Below are 18,021 nucleotides of genomic sequence, written 5' to 3' on the forward strand. Positions count from 1 at the left end.
CTGTGTTCTCTTTAAAGAATGGCTTCAAAAGAAAAGAATTCTAGGATATTGATCCAAGAAAAGAGATAGATCAATGAGAGTCTTTATTGAGAAATGTCTTTTATGTACTCTCTGTGAAGAAGAATTTATTTTCAGTTTCACTTATGAGAGTTGTAAAAGTCATATACATGTTTAATTTGACCAATATTGGATTAAACATGTGTATTAAAAGAATATTCGGATTTATTTCTGAATTTGATGATTGAACACGAGCCAATCCTGGCATTTATGTCCGTTCAAGGGAATTATCTCGCATGACGGTAAAAGTTTGTGATAGTACCCGCATGACGGGAAAAGTTTGAGAAAATACCCACATGGCAGGGTAAAGTTGGCATAGTACTTATCCCGCATGGCGGGAGAAGGATGTGATGACTCTTGTGCTCTAAGTGTATCCCGCACATGGAGAGAAGTTTGGGGTAGCTCTTATGCTATCCTAGTATTGACCGTACACTCTGATTGTCTCATGGTTATTAAGTACTCAATGAGTTTAAGAACAAGAGAAAGTTGCATGTGAACCAAAAGATAAGAATGATATGCAAGCGTGACTTACAGAAGTATTGATAATAATAGACTATGTTGAGTTTTGAAGTGTAATGAGGAAAATGTACTCCCATACAAATTTTGTTTGCATGATGTAATCATGTGGATGAAGTAAGTAATCAAAGTTTCCTCATTCACAAGAGTTCTGAATGTTTCGAAATTGTGGTAGAAAAGTTCATACCACATTTCGAGGGGGAGTAATGTAAGATTAATTAAGAAAGACAATTAAGAAAGATACTTCCCCATACTTCAGATAATGCAATGCATACTATGCATTGAAGGTAAAAGTGATCTATAAAAGATGAATGTGATCGTTGAGGGAGTAAGACGGTCATAATAACGATACCCCTAAAGTAAAGAAATAGCTAAATTCCTGGACCTTTTACAGTTCCAATAGGAAGATAGCATAGTTGGCTAGTATTCATACTGGACGAGTTCAGAGTTATCAAGGCAGTGCTAAACGCGCCATATGAGTTTTAGCAGATTAAACCCAAAATAAGAAATTTGAAGATACACCATCTTTACAGAAGATAGAGTAATCTGGGGGAGCATGGTATGCAGATACCTAAGGCTTGAATAGAAGTGAGATTACATATCCACTACAGTGTTTTTAGAGCAACAAATTGCTTGCTTAATACATGTTGATGTTGTATGACATATACAACACCAGATGTTAGCTCTTAAAGAAGATGAATAAGTAAACAAGGATCTTGTGATACAAGAGGCTATAGAACAATTGCCTTTTGGCAATGAAGAGCAACAATAGCCCCATATGAAAGAAGTGCCACGAGGCCCTAATAGGTCTCAAAGAATAAGGAAATCAGATATTTCTGGTGACTAAGAAGTAAAAGTTAAGAAAGAAATTCAAATAGAGAGTGATTCCACCTTATTTAAAGAAGCCACGAGAGGCATTCACTCGTCTAAATGGCAAGAAGCAAAGGAAGATGAAATGAAATCGATAAATACCAACGATGTTTGGGACTTAGAAGAAATTCCTAATGGAGCCAAAATAGTAGGCTATAATGGGTCTACAAGACAAATGTGACTCCAAAGGGAATATAGAAAGATATCCAAAGGGAATATTGAAAGCTATAAAGCGCCACTTGTGGCAAAATGATTTACACAAAGAGAAGGAATAGATTATAATGAGAATGCAACGATTCTTTAAGAATCATAATGGCGTTAATGGCACACTACGATTTACAGTTACATCAGAAAGATGTAAAGACACATTCCTCAACGGGGATTTATATGGAAAAGTTTACATGGCATAACTCAAAAGGTTTTGTCATGGAAGGAAAAGAACGTAAGGGATGTTGCCTAAAGAAATCCATTTATGGATTAAAGTAAGCTTCAAGACATTGGTACTTGAAGTTTGACAGTACAATAAGAAAGTTTGGGTTTAAAGAGAATGTAGATGACAATTGTATTTATGCAAAGTTTAAACATGGGAAATTTATTTTTCTAATCCTGCATGTGGGTAGCACCTTACTCGCTAGTAGTGGTGTTAATCTACTGTTGGGGAAGAAACAGTTCTTGTCCTCAAGTTTCAATGAGAATGATCTTGGTAAAGCGTCATTCGTTCCAGAAATTGGAACTTACCGAGACAAAATAAAAAGGGGTATTAGAACTATCTCAAATGTATACTTAGAGAAGATTCTAAAGAAATAAAGTATATATATATGTGAGTAATCCTACGCCTGTTCCTATAGTAAAGGGAAATAGTTTTGGGAACTTTCAGTGTTCCAAGAACCAACGTGAGATAAAAAGGACGTCCTATATGCTTCAGCTGTTGGAAGCTTAATGAATGCTTATAAGTGAGAACTTACCCTGACATAGTTCATGTATCCGGGATGTTTTGGCAGAAGTCTAGTTCAGATATAGATCACTGGAATGGAGTTGAGAATGTTTTTCAATTGTGCAAAGATTTATACGCCTCATGGTGAGTAAGAAAGAATAAGTACTCTCAAATAGTTGTGGGTACAAATGTTAAATTTTGGCGAGATGTTTAGTAAAACCCACATAGTAGCTAACACTCGCAGTTGGAGTTTTATTGTGGAAAAGCTCTAAAGAAACTGTTGTGATGTCATCAAAGATGCATACCCACAGTATAGCTTGTTATGAGGCTTAAGGACAGGCGGAATGGTTAAAAGAACTTACACCCAAAATTGATAATGGTATTCAACAACAATAACCATTTAAGTAGTTCGCTCCTATAACAACGGGTCAAGTGTGCTGCCAAATACATTGACGTTAAAGTTATACGTTGTGAAGGAGAAAGTCCGGAATCATACTAAAAGTATTGAACATATAAGTAACAGGCAAGTGCTTGCGGATCCACGTACAAAAGGCTTACCACACAGTGTGTTCAGAGAACACACAGTCGACATGGGTTTAAGGGAAAGCCTATAATTTCCGGACAATAAAGGGCCCAAAGTTAAAGAATTTGTTTCAAAACAAGGACGTGTATTGTAGCTGTTAAATCTATCGGCGATTGATCGTGACGATGAAGCATGCTCTATGCACTAATCTGTGATGGAACAAATAAAAGTGAAAGGGGTTAAAGTCAAAGTTTAAAGTTAAAGTATGAGTTGAGATCAAGGGAGAAAATATTGGTTTGATCTCCCAACCACAGTGGCCCAATGGCCACTTGGGCCTTGACCTCGCGCTCTGATCGGGGGCGCCCAGTCCATCTATGGCTGGCGGGCCCTCGTCACACTGCGCATTAAATAGAAGTGGGGCCGGCGGCTCTCAGTACGAGGTTGGACTGAGCCGTACGCCCCACCGGCAAACCCTACTCCGATCTAACAGAGGGGCACAGCCAGTGACGGGAAGCACCGCCGCCGCCACGGCACTGCGCCACCACGGTCTTCACCCCGGTCTCCACTGCGATGCCCTTCTTCTCCGACCGTCGCTGCCTAGCGCAAATCTTCACCGGCGAACCTGTGATGGCCGGATCCGCCTTCTCAATGCCTACCGATGGTCAGTGCCTAACCCTAACTCTCCCTCTCCCTCTCCCTCTCTGTCCTTCTCCGTACACACCATTTCTACGAGAAACCCAATGAAACCCCACTGATCTACACCATGGATGGTCCTAAGGTTCTAACAGATAATACTTGAACGGAAGAGAGAGATAGAACAGGAGAATGGCTGGCAGGCTTGGCAGCAACCGAGGGCAGTAGGGGTACATACCTGGCCAAAGTGTGTGCCCTGGGCGGCAACGGCAAGCGGCAAGATGAGGAAGAGCACGGCGAGCTTGATGCTGAGGAAGACCTCCTGCAGGTTGGCGAGGACGGGCCAGAGCAGCGCGATTGTTTGATTGTTAACTCTGAACTTCTTAATGTTATGCTGAACCTGATGAGAAGGTCTTAACGGACATGAAGGAAGACCTCAAATTGAGCAGGAGGGACGCTAAGTTAAGTCGATGTCCCTTTCGCAAAAAAAAAAGAGTTAAGTCGGTGTCCTGCTTTCACTGAACTAGTCGTTGTACTTGCATTCAACAACATGCAAATGAAAAGAAGCAAAAGAACAAGAACGTCAGGGTTTTGGACCTGACCTTCTGATTCCAGAAGTGTTCCTGAACCAGCTAACAATGCTACTGAAAACTTGATGCATCACAGTTCACACTGATGCTGATAATGGTACATTGAAAGCAAAGCACTGAACAAAAGAAGTGGACTCTAATAAAATAAGTTAAGGACTGATTTTCATCGAGTAGCAGTTGTTATTTAGAATCAATCAAGTTCGCATCAAACTCCTCCAGATAAGCTTTACTATCACACGCAAAACAGCAGGCAGTGGCCTGTGCTTCCGCCGTTACACTTGGTCAACAGATGTAATCAAGCTGACAGATCTCTCTTCGCGTTCAGAGACGCTAGTTGAGAAACATCCGAACGTTTTGGCTATGCTTCTTAAAAACAAAAAGGAAAATGATAGTGAGGATGAGCAAAACATCACGAGCACAGTAGCATGGTTCTTTAGATGGATATTTCATACTTGAGTAAACACCATGCAACAGCGTCAGCAATCATCAAAGCTGGTCAGCCGGTGGCCGGCTCAACGCCACACCTTCATGTATGGTCTGCACGAGGCTCTCAAAGGTGGTGAAGTAGTCACCTGGCCTCGCCACAAACCTGTCTGCCCCTCGACGAGCCTTCTTGCAGATGGTGCTCCAATCTTTAAACCAAATCCGGAACTTCTTCCTGATTGTCTCAGTCAACAGATTCTTCAGTATGAATTGCACACGGCTGTGCCACTCGGGAAATCTGCATGCCTCCGGTATGATAACAATATAGCGAAATACGGCCACCATGATCTCATTGGATTCTGAAGCAGGCATGCGCGGCGGGCGCGGCTGCTTCCCGAGCGGTGAAGGATTCTCGTATGAATCTCGCAGGATTGGAACCTTTTGTCGACGACGAGGCAGCAGAGCGATTGACCAAGGAGGCTGAGCGGATGCGGTATCTGCGTGAGAAGGCACGGCGGAAGGAACAGCGCGATCGGGAGCGGGTGGCGGAAGATCGCATCCGCGACTTCGATCCCAAGCAAGGGCGTGAATACTTCACCAGAGTACAATTCGTCGATCTCACAAAATTCGATCTTGACGAGGAGTGTAAGTGATTCAATTCTGATCAGATCGGTTCCCCTGCTCTGCTCAACCCTGCCCTGACTCTGCATCTTTCTTGTTTGCCATCCCTGAAATGATTGTTGCTTACACGATCAAATTAGTATTACACTCGTCTGTTTGTCTATTCGAATTTCGAACAGAGGTCATCACCATCCTAGTTTCTGTCTCTTAATTGACAAGTGCATGTGTACTTCATCGTTTGTATTATCTTGTATTGTTTTTTTTTTGAACGCAATGGCAGGAGCTCCGCCTTTCAATTAAGATAGGAAAAGATAGTTTATGTATAAGCAAGGACACTTCAGATGAGGGTTTCAAGCCCCCGAAGCAGGTAAAGGAGGCAAACACAATTATCTTGTATTGTTAGCATATATTAATCTCATTTGTAGAGAACCTAGCTTGATTCTTCTTTTTTTCACACCACAGCACCCCATGGACCGACGAGATTTGCTAACGCTGTCTACAAAAATAAGGACGACTATAAACTGTGTGAGGGGATAAACATCTTCTCTGTCAGAATAACCACCTCGGATGTTGGCTTCCCAATCCATGTGTATGGCACTGTCATTGCCCGAGATAGTCTAGACAAAAAGTGTGTTTATATCTTCCACCGTGAGAGAGATCAATGCCAACTCATCAACTCTGAGGCATGTCAATTACTGGGCGCATAGGCTACAATATACAAAAATACCTGCTTGTACATTACATGTGAGTTAGCCAAAGATTACTGCAACATTTAAATTCTAGTGACCTGCAATTGTGTTTCTATTGATCAGCAATAATGTATTGTCATTTGGTCAATCGTGCGATGATATTCATCCTTATTTCATTCTTAATTCTATTCATGGTGCTAAAAGTTGGAAATTTAACAAGTTACTGATCAATAATCATCATAATTTTACATGTTCAGAATGAAGCAGAAACTTGTCATGCGTAAGTTTTAGTGCTTGTTTGTAGATTATTTGTATCCAAGGTCCTTGGGCAACTGGTAGAGGGAACTAGACGATGCAGCATGCATCTATCCTTTGTGTTACGGTTACGCGAGATGTTTACACAATGATCCAGTATTGTCCAACAGAAGCATATTGTTGTCTTTGGGCTTTTGGGGTGTGTTTTTGGATATGGTATGGGACAGAATAAATCCTGAGTTGAACATTTTTTTGTGGTAGCAGTTTCCATGTGTTGTATGGCTGTAATTTTTCAACTTTCACTCGCCTATAATTTAAACCTTTTTTTGTAGGATGAATCTTTGATCTTGACAGGTCCAAAACGAGGACTCGCATTGATAGGTGAGAATTATGTTGAGATTGATCTGAAGATTAATGATCAAGGGCAGGACAAAGAACTCAGTAAAGGAATCTTATCGATCAATGGCATAGGATGTCGACACTTGAAGGAATGTGAACTTGAAAGTGGTTCTCTTGCTACCAGGCTTAGTACTGTTGACGTGATGAATGGAGTTGTGAAAGATGCAGTGGAGTGTACTATTGCAATTGAAATTATACAAGGAGACTTTAATGGAAAAGTCACTTCCCATACCACCAGCATCCCAAATAGCCTTGTGCTTTATGATAGTCAAGTGGTTGGTGGCTTGACTGGAGATGGTATTGGAGTTATCAAGCTTATGCGGTCCATCATATGCGTCTATGTGAAGGATATCCTAATGATTGTTGTCCAAACTAGTTATGTTATGTCTAAACATGCCATTGAATTTACTCCCACGATCAACGGTAGAGAAGAAGAAGATATAATTGTTGGCATCACTAAGATGCGTGTGAAGGTTGCTTGGTCAATAATGGACTTTTGAGTAATCTCTTGGGTTGATTGTTGAGGCTTGCTGACAGGAATTATACGTTTTGGTGTAACTATGTTAGAGTAGTGATGTTGGGTTCATTATCATTGGACATTAAATAAGTAATAGTACGTGTAACTACATATCTAATGTGTTAGGCATGTTATGTTGAACTATTGTCTAATGTGTTACGTGAAAGGGAAGAGGAAGGGGTGGGGGCCTGTTATGTTGAACTATCTAATGCTCAACAAGTACCAACCGAAGGGAAAACACAAAAATACTAATTTAAAGACAAACTTAAATGGCATACGTGGTCAGGACGTACCTTAATGACAACAATGACATACGTGGTCTTCCCTCTCGGATCTCCTCACCCTCTTCTAGTCCGATCATTGCAGGCGATGTCTATTGCAAAGAGGAATTGAAGGATTGGTGAATGGGAAGTGGGGGGTTGGCAGATGGTGAGGAGACGCAGTGGCCGGGGGTGGCGGCGGACAGGGAGGGGGATGTAGATGCAGTGGCCGGAGGTGGTGGCGGACGTGGTCAGAGGGTTGTGTGGAGGATGGGGGTGAGGACGGACAAGGAGGGAGACATAGTAACTAGATGTGGCAACAGATGGAGATAGAGTGGTGCGGTGGATGGGGCAGCGGCGAATAGGAAGGGGAACACACTAATGACACTATATGTGTGTGTGGACTGGGAGGCGGGTGAGGTGGATTAGGTGTAGGATTTTTCTTTTCTTTCTTTTCCCTTTTTTATTACACATTTGCTATTCAGAACGAAGGCGCCAACGTGAAACTATCGTGTGTGTATCCTATTTTTCCTTCGTGTAGTATTTGAACCAATAGGATAAATTGTTTTTTCTTACGCGTAACAATCGTACCGATAGGTCAATGCTCTTTTCCAAATATTGTCTCCACGTCCCAAATGGCATGGCATCTACGCAGTTATATCCGGATCCTATCGGACTCTGTTGTAACGCTGTCAGTAGTGCCATCACGGCTCACGTGTTACCATCAGCTAGTAGTCAGACGATTTGCTGTCAGTCTGCCACGTAGATAGAGGCTCAAAAGGGGCAACCCACCACGCCAACGACGCTGAAAACAGTTGTGTGTGCACTCCAGCGATGCTGGCCTCAGCCTGCCTATCCGCTCTTCTCCTCCTCCCCCTCCACGGCCGCCACACACGGATTCCTCGTCCCCTCCGGCAACCGCGGCGGCACATGTCAGGTACGCACGCACATCCATCCACCTGCAGTAACAGCACGAAGACGCGAATCTTGCACGAATGTCAGCGCGCATCTCGCAGAATATGCTCTCCTCTCGATCCATTTGAAATAACGTGCAAGAAATTAAGAAGTCGTCGTCTTCAACCTTATAATCTATCCTTTTAAGCTAATAACGTGCAACCAGGTTCTTCTGCTGCGCACGTACCAGCAGGTGGTCTCGTCCTCCACGCCAGGCTGGGCGGTGGCGACGGTGACCGCGACCTCGGAGCAGCCGACGTGCCGCACCTCCCATCCTCCTCGCGGCGACACGCGTAAGCAGCTGCGCACAAAACTCCTCCTTCGCGCGCTACTGCTCATGTGCTGATGTGCAAGATAACCCGCGTGGTGGGCTGGTGGCCGTGCTGACCTGCTTCCTCTACTACCTCGTCGCGGTCGTGGCCGCCGGCCCCGCCAAAAGCCTGCTCGGCGCCGCCAGGGCCGCCTTCGCGCTCGCCGCCAACGCGCCGTGCCTCCGTTACATGAACCGCGCCGCGCGCGGGCGCAGCAGCTTCACCGGCACGCTCTGCGGCGACCTCCTCGTCGGGGCCATGGCGCACTCGTGGAGGTTCCTCGTGCAGGGCCTCACGTCGCTCTTGTTCCTCTGCGCCCGCGCCGACGAGTACGTCCGGCCGCCGCCCAGCCCGCTCGTTCTCCTCGCGCATGACAAGCCGGCGTCACATCCTCAGCAGGTACACATCTCAGTCGTCGGGTCCGATGGCATGCGCGTCTCGTGGGTGACCGACGACCGGAGCGCGCCGTCGGTGGTGGAGTACGGCACGTCTCCGGGGAAGTACACAGCATCATCAACGGGCGACCACACGACGTACCGCTACTTCTTCTACAAGTCCGGCGCGATCCACCACGTGACCGTCGGCCCACTGCGCCCCAGCACGACCTACTACTACCGGTGCGGTCGGTCCGGCGACGAGTTCAGCCTCCGGACGCCTCCGTCCACGCTGCCCATCGAGTTCGTCGTCGTCGGCGACCTCGGGCAGACGGGGTGGACGGCGTCGACGCTGTCGTACATCGGCAGCACCGACTACGACATGCTGCTCCTGCCAGGCGACCTGTCGTACGCGGACACGCAGCAGCCGCTGTGGGACTCGTGGGGCCGGCTCGTGCAGCCGCTGGCGAGCGCGCGGCCGTGGATGGTGACGGAGGGCAACCACGAGGCCGAGGCGCTGCCGCTCCCCGTGGTGGAGGAGCTCGTCGAGCCGTTCGTCGCCTACAACGCGCGGTGGCGGATGCCGTACGACCACAGCGGGTCGACGTCCAACCTCTACTACTCGTTCGACGCGGCGGGCGGCGCGGCGCACGTCGTCATGCTGGGCTCGTACGCTGTGTTCGGGGAAGGGTCGGAGCAGCACCGGTGGCTGGAAAGGGACCTGGCGCGCGTCGACCGCCGGCGCACGCCGTGGCTGCTGGTGCTGCTGCACGCGCCGTGGTACAACACGAACCAGGCGCACCAGGGCGAGGGCGAGCGAATGCGCGCCGCCATGGAGCGGATGCTCTATGAGGCCCAAGTCGACGTCGTCTTCGCCGGACATGTCCACGCCTACGAGCGATTTGTAAGTGGTAGTGCACTGTGTATGTTCTAGCTAGTTGTTTCTGTTTCTGCTTTAGCCCATTATTACTGAACTAGAAGTGAACACATGTCCATTTTTTTTGCTGATGAGTGATGATCAGACGAGGATTTACGACAACGAGGCCGACAGCCGGGGCCCGATGTACATCACCATTGGCGACGGAGGCAACAGGGAAGGCCTTGCTCTCAAGTATGCATGTCACTGGCTGGCACCGTATATGCATAGAGTCAATTAGAATCTGATGATGCTGACTCAGTTCATGTGTGTGATTGTCGATGTGGTTCTGAAGGTTCATCGAGGACCACAAGTCGGCGCACCTGTCGGAGTTTCGGGAGGCGAGCTTCGGGCACGGCCGGCTGAGGATCATCGACGAGACGAGCGCCGTGTGGACGTGGCACCGCAACGACGACGCGCTCGCCACCGTCCGCGACGAGGTCTGGCTGGAGAGCTTGGCCGCCGCTGCAAAACCAGGCCTGGCACCTTCGCCACCACCCACCGGCCGTGACATTGATGAGCTCTAGAATGCTACAGGAATACATGATACGACTGCAGAAACGGGTACGAGGGTGTCCATAGAATTTGTTGGTTATCACTTCCTCATGTCAGGAATATAATAATTTCACCAAGATTCGTTCCAAGTCAAGCCTGTTTATCGTTGACTATACTAAGGCCATGTTTAGATTGCAAAAAAATTTCAAACCGATGAATAGTAGCACTTTCGTCTTATTTGGTAAATATTGTCCAATCGTGGACCAACTAAGCTCAAAAGATTCATCTCGTGATTTCGAACTAAACTGTGCAATTAGTTATTTTTTTACCTACATTTAATGCTCCATGCAAGCGGCTAAAAATTGATGTGATGGAGAGAGAGTGAAAAAACTTGGAATTTGGAGGTGATCTAAACAAAGCCTAATATCTAAATTTTACTGTACATAGATTGACAAGGTAAGGTTAGTATTACTGGATTTATTATTATGGAAAATATTTTTGTAGTATAATGCAATCTTGGCAATTAAGATGATACTCTTATGTGCACGTACGTATATTATATTAGTTAAAGCATCATATTAAAAGTGAAGTCAAAATTTCCAGTCAGGGGGAAGCAGGCATTGGAGTAGTATTTTTTAACGTGCACGATTATTTATATCGATTTGTTACTTACAAATGTTCCCATAGAGGACTTTCAATAAAAGAGGAAAGATATATTTTGGCATATAGTGGCCTTTTTTTATCGTTAAATGTCTTTGTCCCTCCGCATAGGGTTAAAGTGGCGCGAGTAATAATCTTGAAGATGCCAAGAGTTTTTAATATCCATGCTGATACAGATAATCCAAATCCGATTGTGTGCAGAGGCGGAGTAGGATATGTAATCCGTAAAAATCCGATGAATATGGATTTTCTGTAAATTTTGAATGAGTTATTCGATTTTTAAAACAGGGTATTGGATAATTTCTTTCCCTAGACGAAAGCCTGGGTTTGGGCTTGTCAAAAAATAATAAGGCCAACAAAAGTTGCATTTTTGTGACTTCAAATTTATCTTTTTTTTTTTGCTTGGTTTTGGTTTTAGAAATTTGATTAAACTATTGTAGAAGTCCTAATAAATACTCTGCCTAAGAGGGCCCAAATGAAAGATTCAGTGGCGATAGAAACAAAAACTTGGCGGTGCTCGTGTTCGGTGCTATCCTCATGGGCAAAAAAGAAATGGCAGGTGAGACCCAAAAATACTATATTAGCAAATACAAAACTAAAAAATTGCAGAAGAGAATCAACTGATTGGAGCAAGTCTGACCTAACGTACACAGAATCAGAGTGCTCGAGCAGCAAGTAGTTCGACACCTTTTTCCCTGTTGGAAGGAGAACGAAGAAGGGAACAGAGAGACATACAATGAAGTAGAGAAGAGATAGACAGAGAAGATCGCAAGAATGCCGTCGCAGTCTTCGTCGCCGGTGCGCGTGGTGTCGAGGCACATCGTGAAGCCGCCGCCACGGCAACGCGAGCGCATCCCGGTCACGTTGTGGGACGTCGCCATGCTGTCGGCCAACTACATCCAGAAGGGCCTCCTCTTCGCACAGCCACCGGTTCCGACCGCCGAGCTCGTTGACCACCTCGATGCCACCCTCGCCGACGCGCTTGCCGCCTACTACCCCGTGGCAGGGCGCTTCGTCACGGAGCAGCACCGCGATGATCACGGAGACGTCGTCGGCAGCACGGTGTTCATCGACTGCGGTGGCCAGGGCGTCGAGATCCACCACGCCGTCGCCGACGGCGTCGCCGTAGGCGACGTGATACCTCCCGACGCCGACATCCCGCTCGTCGTGCAGTCTCTGTTCCCGCTCAACGGCGCCATCAACTATGACGGCCACGAGCTTCCGCTCTTCGTAGTGCAGGTCACCGAGCTCGTCGACGGCGCCTTCCTCGGTTTCGCGTGCAATCACTCGCTCTGCGACGGCACTGCTTTCTGGAACTTCCTCAACGCGTGGGCGGAGGTAGCGCGCGCCAGGCTCGCGCCCGCGGAGGCCCCACCCGCGGAGCCGGAGTCTCGGCCGCCGCCCTTGTTCGAACGCTGGTCGCCCGACGGCAGCGCGGCGTCGACGACCATGCTCCCGTACGCCGACCTGTCGGCGCTCGGCAAGAGGCCGACGCCGACGCCGACGCCGATGCGCGAGCGGATGCTGCACTGCCCGGAGGAGTCCCTGGCGGTGCTCAAGGAGCGAGCGAGGCAGGAGCTCCTAGCTGCCGGGGACCCGGCCGGCGCGGCTGCCTTGACCAGATTCCAGGCGTTGACCTCCCTTGTATGGCGCTCCATCAGCAGCGCCCGCCGCCTGGAGCCGGACCAGCAGACGGTGTGCTTCGTGGCCGCCGACAACCGTGGGCGTCTCCGGCCTCCTCTTCCGGCGGAGTACTTGGGTAATTGCATCAAACTTGTCTTAACCGGTGCGGTGCGCGCGTCCGAGCTTGTGTCGCGCGGGCACGGGTGGGCGGCGGCGGCGGTGGGGCGGGCGGTGGCGGCGCACACGGACGTAAGCATCCGTGCGCATGTGGCGGCGTCGGCGGCGGATCCGTTGCTGCGCCCTGGCCGGTTGTTCCCCGCGAACGCCGTGCTGATGGGGAGCTCGCCGCGGTTCGACATGTACGGCTGCGACTTCGGGTGGGGAAAGGCGCTGGCGGCACGCAGCGGCAGGGCCAACAAGATGGAGGGGAAGGCGTCGCTGTACCCTGGGCGGGACGGAGGCTTCGACGTGGAGGTGGCGATGCTGCCGGAGCACATGGCGGCGCTCGAGCAGGACGACGAGCTTTGGGCCGCCGTGTCACCGGACGCGGCGCCGGCCTGGGCCACGAAAGAATGAAACTTTTTTTAGCACATGCGCTCCAACGTGAAAACGTTGTTTAATTTGAATCAAATGCCTGCTTTTTCGTTTTTGTAAATTAAAATTTTGAAATTCTGACAAATATTCCGAGATTGGGATCGACATCGACATGATCTTTCATACAAGCCGATCAGTGCCTACCATCCTCTCTGACTTCAACTCCGAGTCGAAGCTGGAAAGAGGAACCGCCCCTCGTGCTCGTGCATATATAAACATGACCTTCGAGGCGCTGGAGGCCACCAAGATCGGTCGCGCCGTCAACGCCCTGAGGAAGAGCGCGCCAGCTCGCCGCCGCGCTCTACAAGGGATGGAAGGCTCTGGCCGACCAGAGGTTCAGGAGCAGCAGGACGAAGCTGCAGCAGCCGCCAAAGGCTGATGAGGGCGTCAACAAGGGTTCCTCTTCGCCACCACCGCCGCCGGTCAACGAGAAGCAAGCTCGGCCCGAGGGCGAACTCGAGACGATAGCCCCGACAAGTGTCGTCGTCGAGGAGGCACCGGAGACGAAGGTTCTCCGCCACGACGTGTTCGACAGCGCGGCGATCGTCAAGACGGCGAGGAGCTTACAGATGATCAACTCCAACGCGCCGGGGATGTTGGAAACAGACGGCGGTGAAACGCCGACGGCGAGGACAAGAAACCAGAGATGATCACAGGAAGGCAAGAACTCAACGCACACAAAGACTGGAACACGGTGAATTTGGTGCTGCCTGAAAGCGCAGCTTTTCTGTTTTATCTTTACTCTATTTATTCTGAAGATTACAGCAGAGCCATGCAAATCATAGCGCGCACGACGCGAGAAGAGTGCGCGTCCATCCCCACGCACCGCGTCGTCATCCACGACTGCATGCCCAAGCACGTGGCTGAGCAGCTCTCACGCCATGACCTCCGACTTGCGCGCGGCATCCACAGCCTGGAGCCTACGCGCGTGCATCTGAACTGAAAGCAAACATGCGAACTGAAAGCAAACATGCAGTGCAAACTAGTGCAAGCTTATCTAAACTTAGCACACAAGGAGTATCTAACAAATCTCCTCCTAATCCTTGTGTATATGCTGTACATTATGAACTCCTATCCTGGAACGTAAGTTGCAGAATTGCTCACGCCCCAGAGCTTTGGTCAGTATATCCGCCAGCTGCTCCAAGGTCCCGATGGACTGAAGTTGAACCCTGTTCTCCTCAACACACTCACGTATGTAATGGAATCTGACATCAATATGCTTACTGCGGTCATGGAAGACACGATTCCGGCTGAGCGCGATGGCGGACTGGTTGTCCATCTTCAATGAGATGGCGCTGGTCTTCTCCCCTTTGAGCTCTGCAAGAAGACGCGCCAACCATACACCTTGGCAGGCTGTAGTAGTTGCAGCAATGTACTCCGCTTCACAGGAGGACAGTGCCACAACCCTCTGCTTTTGGGATTGCCAGGTGATGACGTTGCTGCCAAGGAAAAAGAGGACGCCGGTGGTGCTCTTGCGTGTGTCGACGTCGCCAGCCAGATCACTGTCGCTGTAGCCAGCGAGCTGAGCCTCCTTCTTCCTTTTGTAGTGGCTGCCATAGTGCAGGGTACCAGCAACATACCGCAACACCCTTTTCACAGCTGCCAAGTGCTCGGTGGTGGGGTTCTCCATGAACCTGCTGATGTAGCCTACCGAGTACGCCAGGTCTGGTCTTGAATTCACCAGATAGCGCAGGGAACCCACGATGCTGCGGTAGTGTGTTGGATCAACTGCAGGAGCAGAACTCAACTTACTTAGCTTTAGTCGAGGCTCCATTGGAGTGTGACTCGGGTTGCATCCAGCCAGCCTCGCGTTCTCCAGAATCTTGGCTGCATATGCGCTTTGGCTGATAGTGATCCCAGCTTCGGTCTGTGACACCTTCAGACCAAGGTAGTAGTGGAGCAGCCCCAGGTCGCTCATCTTGAAAGTGGAGTGCATCTCTGACTTGAATGCGTCGATGTCGACTTGATTGCCACCGGTGATGATAAGATCATCGACGTACACACCCACCACGAGGCGACGGTCCCCAGCACCACAGAGGTAGACGGCGTGCTCGGAGGTACTCCTCTGGAACCCGAGCCTGATCAGGGACTCATCGAGTTTGGCGTACCAGGCTCGTGGGGCTTGTCGGAGCCCGTAAAGTGCCTTCACGAGGTGGAGCACCTTGTGCTCATGGCCCCGGAGGATGAAGCCGGGGGGCTACTCGACGTAGACTTCTTCTTGCAGCACACCATTCAGGAATGTAGACTTGATGTCCATGTGATGGACAGCCCAGCCTTCGCACGCGGCGTGCGCGAGCAATAGCCGCACGAACTCTAGGCGCGCCACGGGAGTGAAGACTTCATCGAAATCGATCCCTTGGCGCTGAACATAGCCCATGGCGACCAGCCGGGCCTTGTGCTTGGTGACGATCCCGGATGCATCCTTCTTGGCCTTGTAGACCCACTTGAGGCCTATTGGCCGGGTGCGGGGTGGTGGCTCAACCAACTCCCACGTGCCACTCGCTTTGATGGAGGTCATCTCATCCAGCATAGCATGGAGCCAGCACTCATGGCGTAGTGCCTCCTCGAGCGAGGTTGGCTCGGCGTCGCTTGCAAGCAACAGGTGCTCCTCCAACTCTGGGTCAGCAAGCCCCGGTGGTGAGGCCGGCCCGATCACGTTGTCGACTCGCCAGAACAGGAGAGGTGCGTCGTCGCCGTGATCGGCGTCCAGCTGTTCGCTGGCTCCAGTTCCCGGCGGTGATGCGAACTCGATGTTCTGGTGTGGCGCCGGGCTCGACGTCGCGGACGCAGAGCCGCTGGCTGTAGGGGTCGCCGCGGATGGGTCCACGGCTGGTGGCGGTGACGCTGCTGATGGAGCAGGTGAAACTGAGCCTGGCGCCGAGTCCGCAGCTGGGGTGCGCGTCGTCGCTGCACTTGTGGTGGTGATCACCGCGGGCTCTAGGGGCTTGGTCTCCTCGATGACGAAGTCACCGGGGTCGACGTCGTGTTCAGCGGACCACGCCCACTGTGCCGCTTCATCGAAGATGATGTCACGGCTGATGTGGACGCGCTGGGTCGTCGGATCGTAGACGCGATACGCCTTGGAGCCGGGCTCGTACCCGACGAAGATCATGCGCCGGCTGCGGTCATCCAGCTTCTTCTGGTTCGGCGTGGTCACTTTGACGTGAGCAACACACCCGAACGTGTGGAGGTGGTGCACCGCCGGCGTGCTCCCGGTCCACAGCTCGTACGGCGTCCTTCCCCCGATGGCCTTGCACGACGACCGGTTCAGGAGGTACACAACCGTCACCACGGCTTCTCCCCAGAACACACCGGGAAGGGACTTGGCCTTCAACATGCTTCGAGCCGTGCCCACGATGGTCTGGTTGCGGCGCTCCATGACGCCGTTCTGTTGGGGCGTGTATGGCGCCGTGAGCTCACACCGAACTCCGAGGTGGGCGCAGTAGTCGACGAAGTCCGTCGCGGCAAACTTGCCCCCGCGATCGGTACGCAGGGCGAGTAGCTTCTTCCCAGTCTTGCGTTCAGCCGCGGCTTGGATGTTCTTGATGGTGGTAGCAGCGGCATCCTTGCTCGGCAACAGGGCGATCCACATATACCATGAGAAATCGTCGACGAGCAAAACAAAGTACCGATTTCCGCTGGGTGTCGCAGGCGTGATGGGACCACAGATGTCGCCGTGGAGAAGTTGTAGCACCTTCGTCGAACGTCCGAGTGCCTTCTGTGGGAACGGTGCCCGGCGCTGCTTGCCGGCGAGACACGCCTCGCAGACCTGCTCCACCTGGCTGAGCAGGGGCAGATAGCGGACCAGCTCCTCACGTGCCATCTTGCGCAGCGCGGCGAAGTTGATGTGGCCGAACCGCGCGTGCCACGTCCAGGCGGCGTCGTCGGAGCGCGCGGCCAGGCAAACTGGGCGTGCTATGGTGACGTCGAGCACGTACAGTCTGCCTGGACTCCGTGGGATCTTCGCAAGCAGGCGGCGCTCCTCGTCGCGTATGCGCATCACGCCTTCCTCCACGAGCACTTGGAAGCCGCCTTTGTCGAGCTGGCCGACGGAGATGATGTTGGCGGTGAGGCGCGGGAGGTAGTAGACGTTGGGGAGTGACCGGTGCTCGCCGTTCTTGCAGGAGAAGAGCACGGTGCCGCTCCCTTCGATCCGCACGACGGAGCCGTCCTCGAAGCGCACGGTGCCGGTGATGCCGGTGTCGAGGTCGGCGAAGGCGGCGTGCGATCCCGACATATGATTGGATGCGCCGGTATCCAGGATCTAGCGCTTCGGATCCCGGTCCTCCGCGGCGTCAAGTGCGGCGAAGACCTTCTTCTCGATGAGGTGGAGGACGGCGCCATTCCGAATCACCGGCGGAGGCTGTGCGGGCGCTGGGGCCGACGGCGGTTGCGCCGTTGTGTGCTGCGGCGACGGCTTCTACTCGACGAGGTGGACGGCGGCGCTTTCGTGGGTTGTCGGGGTTGCTGGACGCGATGTAGCTGGCGGCGGCGGCAGGTAGAGGAATGAACTATCCTGCTCCTGGATCGAACTGACGGCCAGCATATCCTGCTCCTGGATCGAACTGACGGCCAGCATGAGTGTGGGCTCATCGTCCTGGGCCACGTGGGCCTGTTCCTCCTTTTTGCTGCGGCAGTCACGGGCCCAATGGCCTTTCTTGCCACAGTGCTTGCAAGGATCATCTGGTCTCGGACGGCCCGAGCTGGAATTCGCTCGTGAGTCGCTGTTGCTGCCGGCGCCGCGTCCAAGGCCCCTGCCACGGCGCTTGCCACGGCCGCCGGAGCCGGAGTTGCCGCGGCTGGACTC

General features: G+C 51.0%; 3 protein-coding genes and 1 pseudogene across 5 annotated transcripts; 3 read left to right on the plus strand and 1 right to left on the minus strand.

Annotated features, from left to right (window-relative positions):
- Nucleotides 1-4,889: 4,889 nt before the first annotated feature.
- LOC136503101 (uncharacterized) lies at nucleotides 4,890-7,010 on the plus strand (annotated as a pseudogene).
- Nucleotides 7,011-8,108: 1,098 nt separating this feature from the next.
- LOC136505637 (purple acid phosphatase 22-like) lies at nucleotides 8,109-10,714 on the plus strand. 3 transcript variants are annotated; one of them, XM_066500804.1, is made up of 4 exons: nucleotides 8,109-8,224; nucleotides 8,408-9,830; nucleotides 9,949-10,037; nucleotides 10,138-10,714. In XM_066500804.1, exons 2-4 carry the CDS (start codon nucleotides 8,742-8,744, stop codon nucleotides 10,367-10,369), a joined length of 1,410 nt encoding a protein of 469 aa, XP_066356901.1. In that variant the 5' UTR covers nucleotides 8,109-8,224; nucleotides 8,408-8,741; the 3' UTR covers nucleotides 10,370-10,714. The 3 variants fall into 3 exon arrangements, with proteins under 3 accessions (XP_066356901.1, XP_066356900.1, XP_066356902.1); XM_066500803.1 differs by having other exon boundaries at nucleotides 8,111-8,224; nucleotides 8,435-9,830; XM_066500805.1 differs by having other exon boundaries at nucleotides 8,125-8,224; nucleotides 8,432-9,830.
- A 943-nt stretch (nucleotides 10,715-11,657) lies between these two features.
- On the plus strand, nucleotides 11,658-13,197 carry LOC136504435 (uncharacterized acetyltransferase At3g50280-like). Its single transcript, XM_066499370.1, has one exon. It carries the CDS (start codon nucleotides 11,772-11,774, stop codon nucleotides 13,194-13,196), a length of 1,425 nt encoding a protein of 474 aa, XP_066355467.1. The 5' UTR covers nucleotides 11,658-11,771; the 3' UTR covers nucleotide 13,197.
- Nucleotides 13,198-14,088: 891 nt separating this feature from the next.
- LOC136503102 (uncharacterized mitochondrial protein AtMg00810-like) lies at nucleotides 14,089-15,386 on the minus strand. The gene is made up of 3 exons (XM_066498287.1): nucleotides 15,376-15,386; nucleotides 14,275-15,292; nucleotides 14,089-14,172 (listed from the first exon to the last, which is right to left on the minus strand). The coding sequence occupies exons 1-3, from the start codon at nucleotides 15,384-15,386 to the stop codon at nucleotides 14,089-14,091; spliced, it is 1,113 nt and encodes a 370-aa protein (XP_066354384.1).
- Between the last annotated feature and the right edge of the window lie 2,635 nt (nucleotides 15,387-18,021).

The sequence above is a fragment of the Miscanthus floridulus genome, chromosome 14 (genome assembly GCF_019320115.1).
Source record: "Miscanthus floridulus cultivar M001 chromosome 14, ASM1932011v1, whole genome shotgun sequence".
In the NCBI taxonomy this organism is placed as follows: domain Eukaryota; kingdom Viridiplantae; phylum Streptophyta; class Magnoliopsida; order Poales; family Poaceae; genus Miscanthus; species Miscanthus floridulus.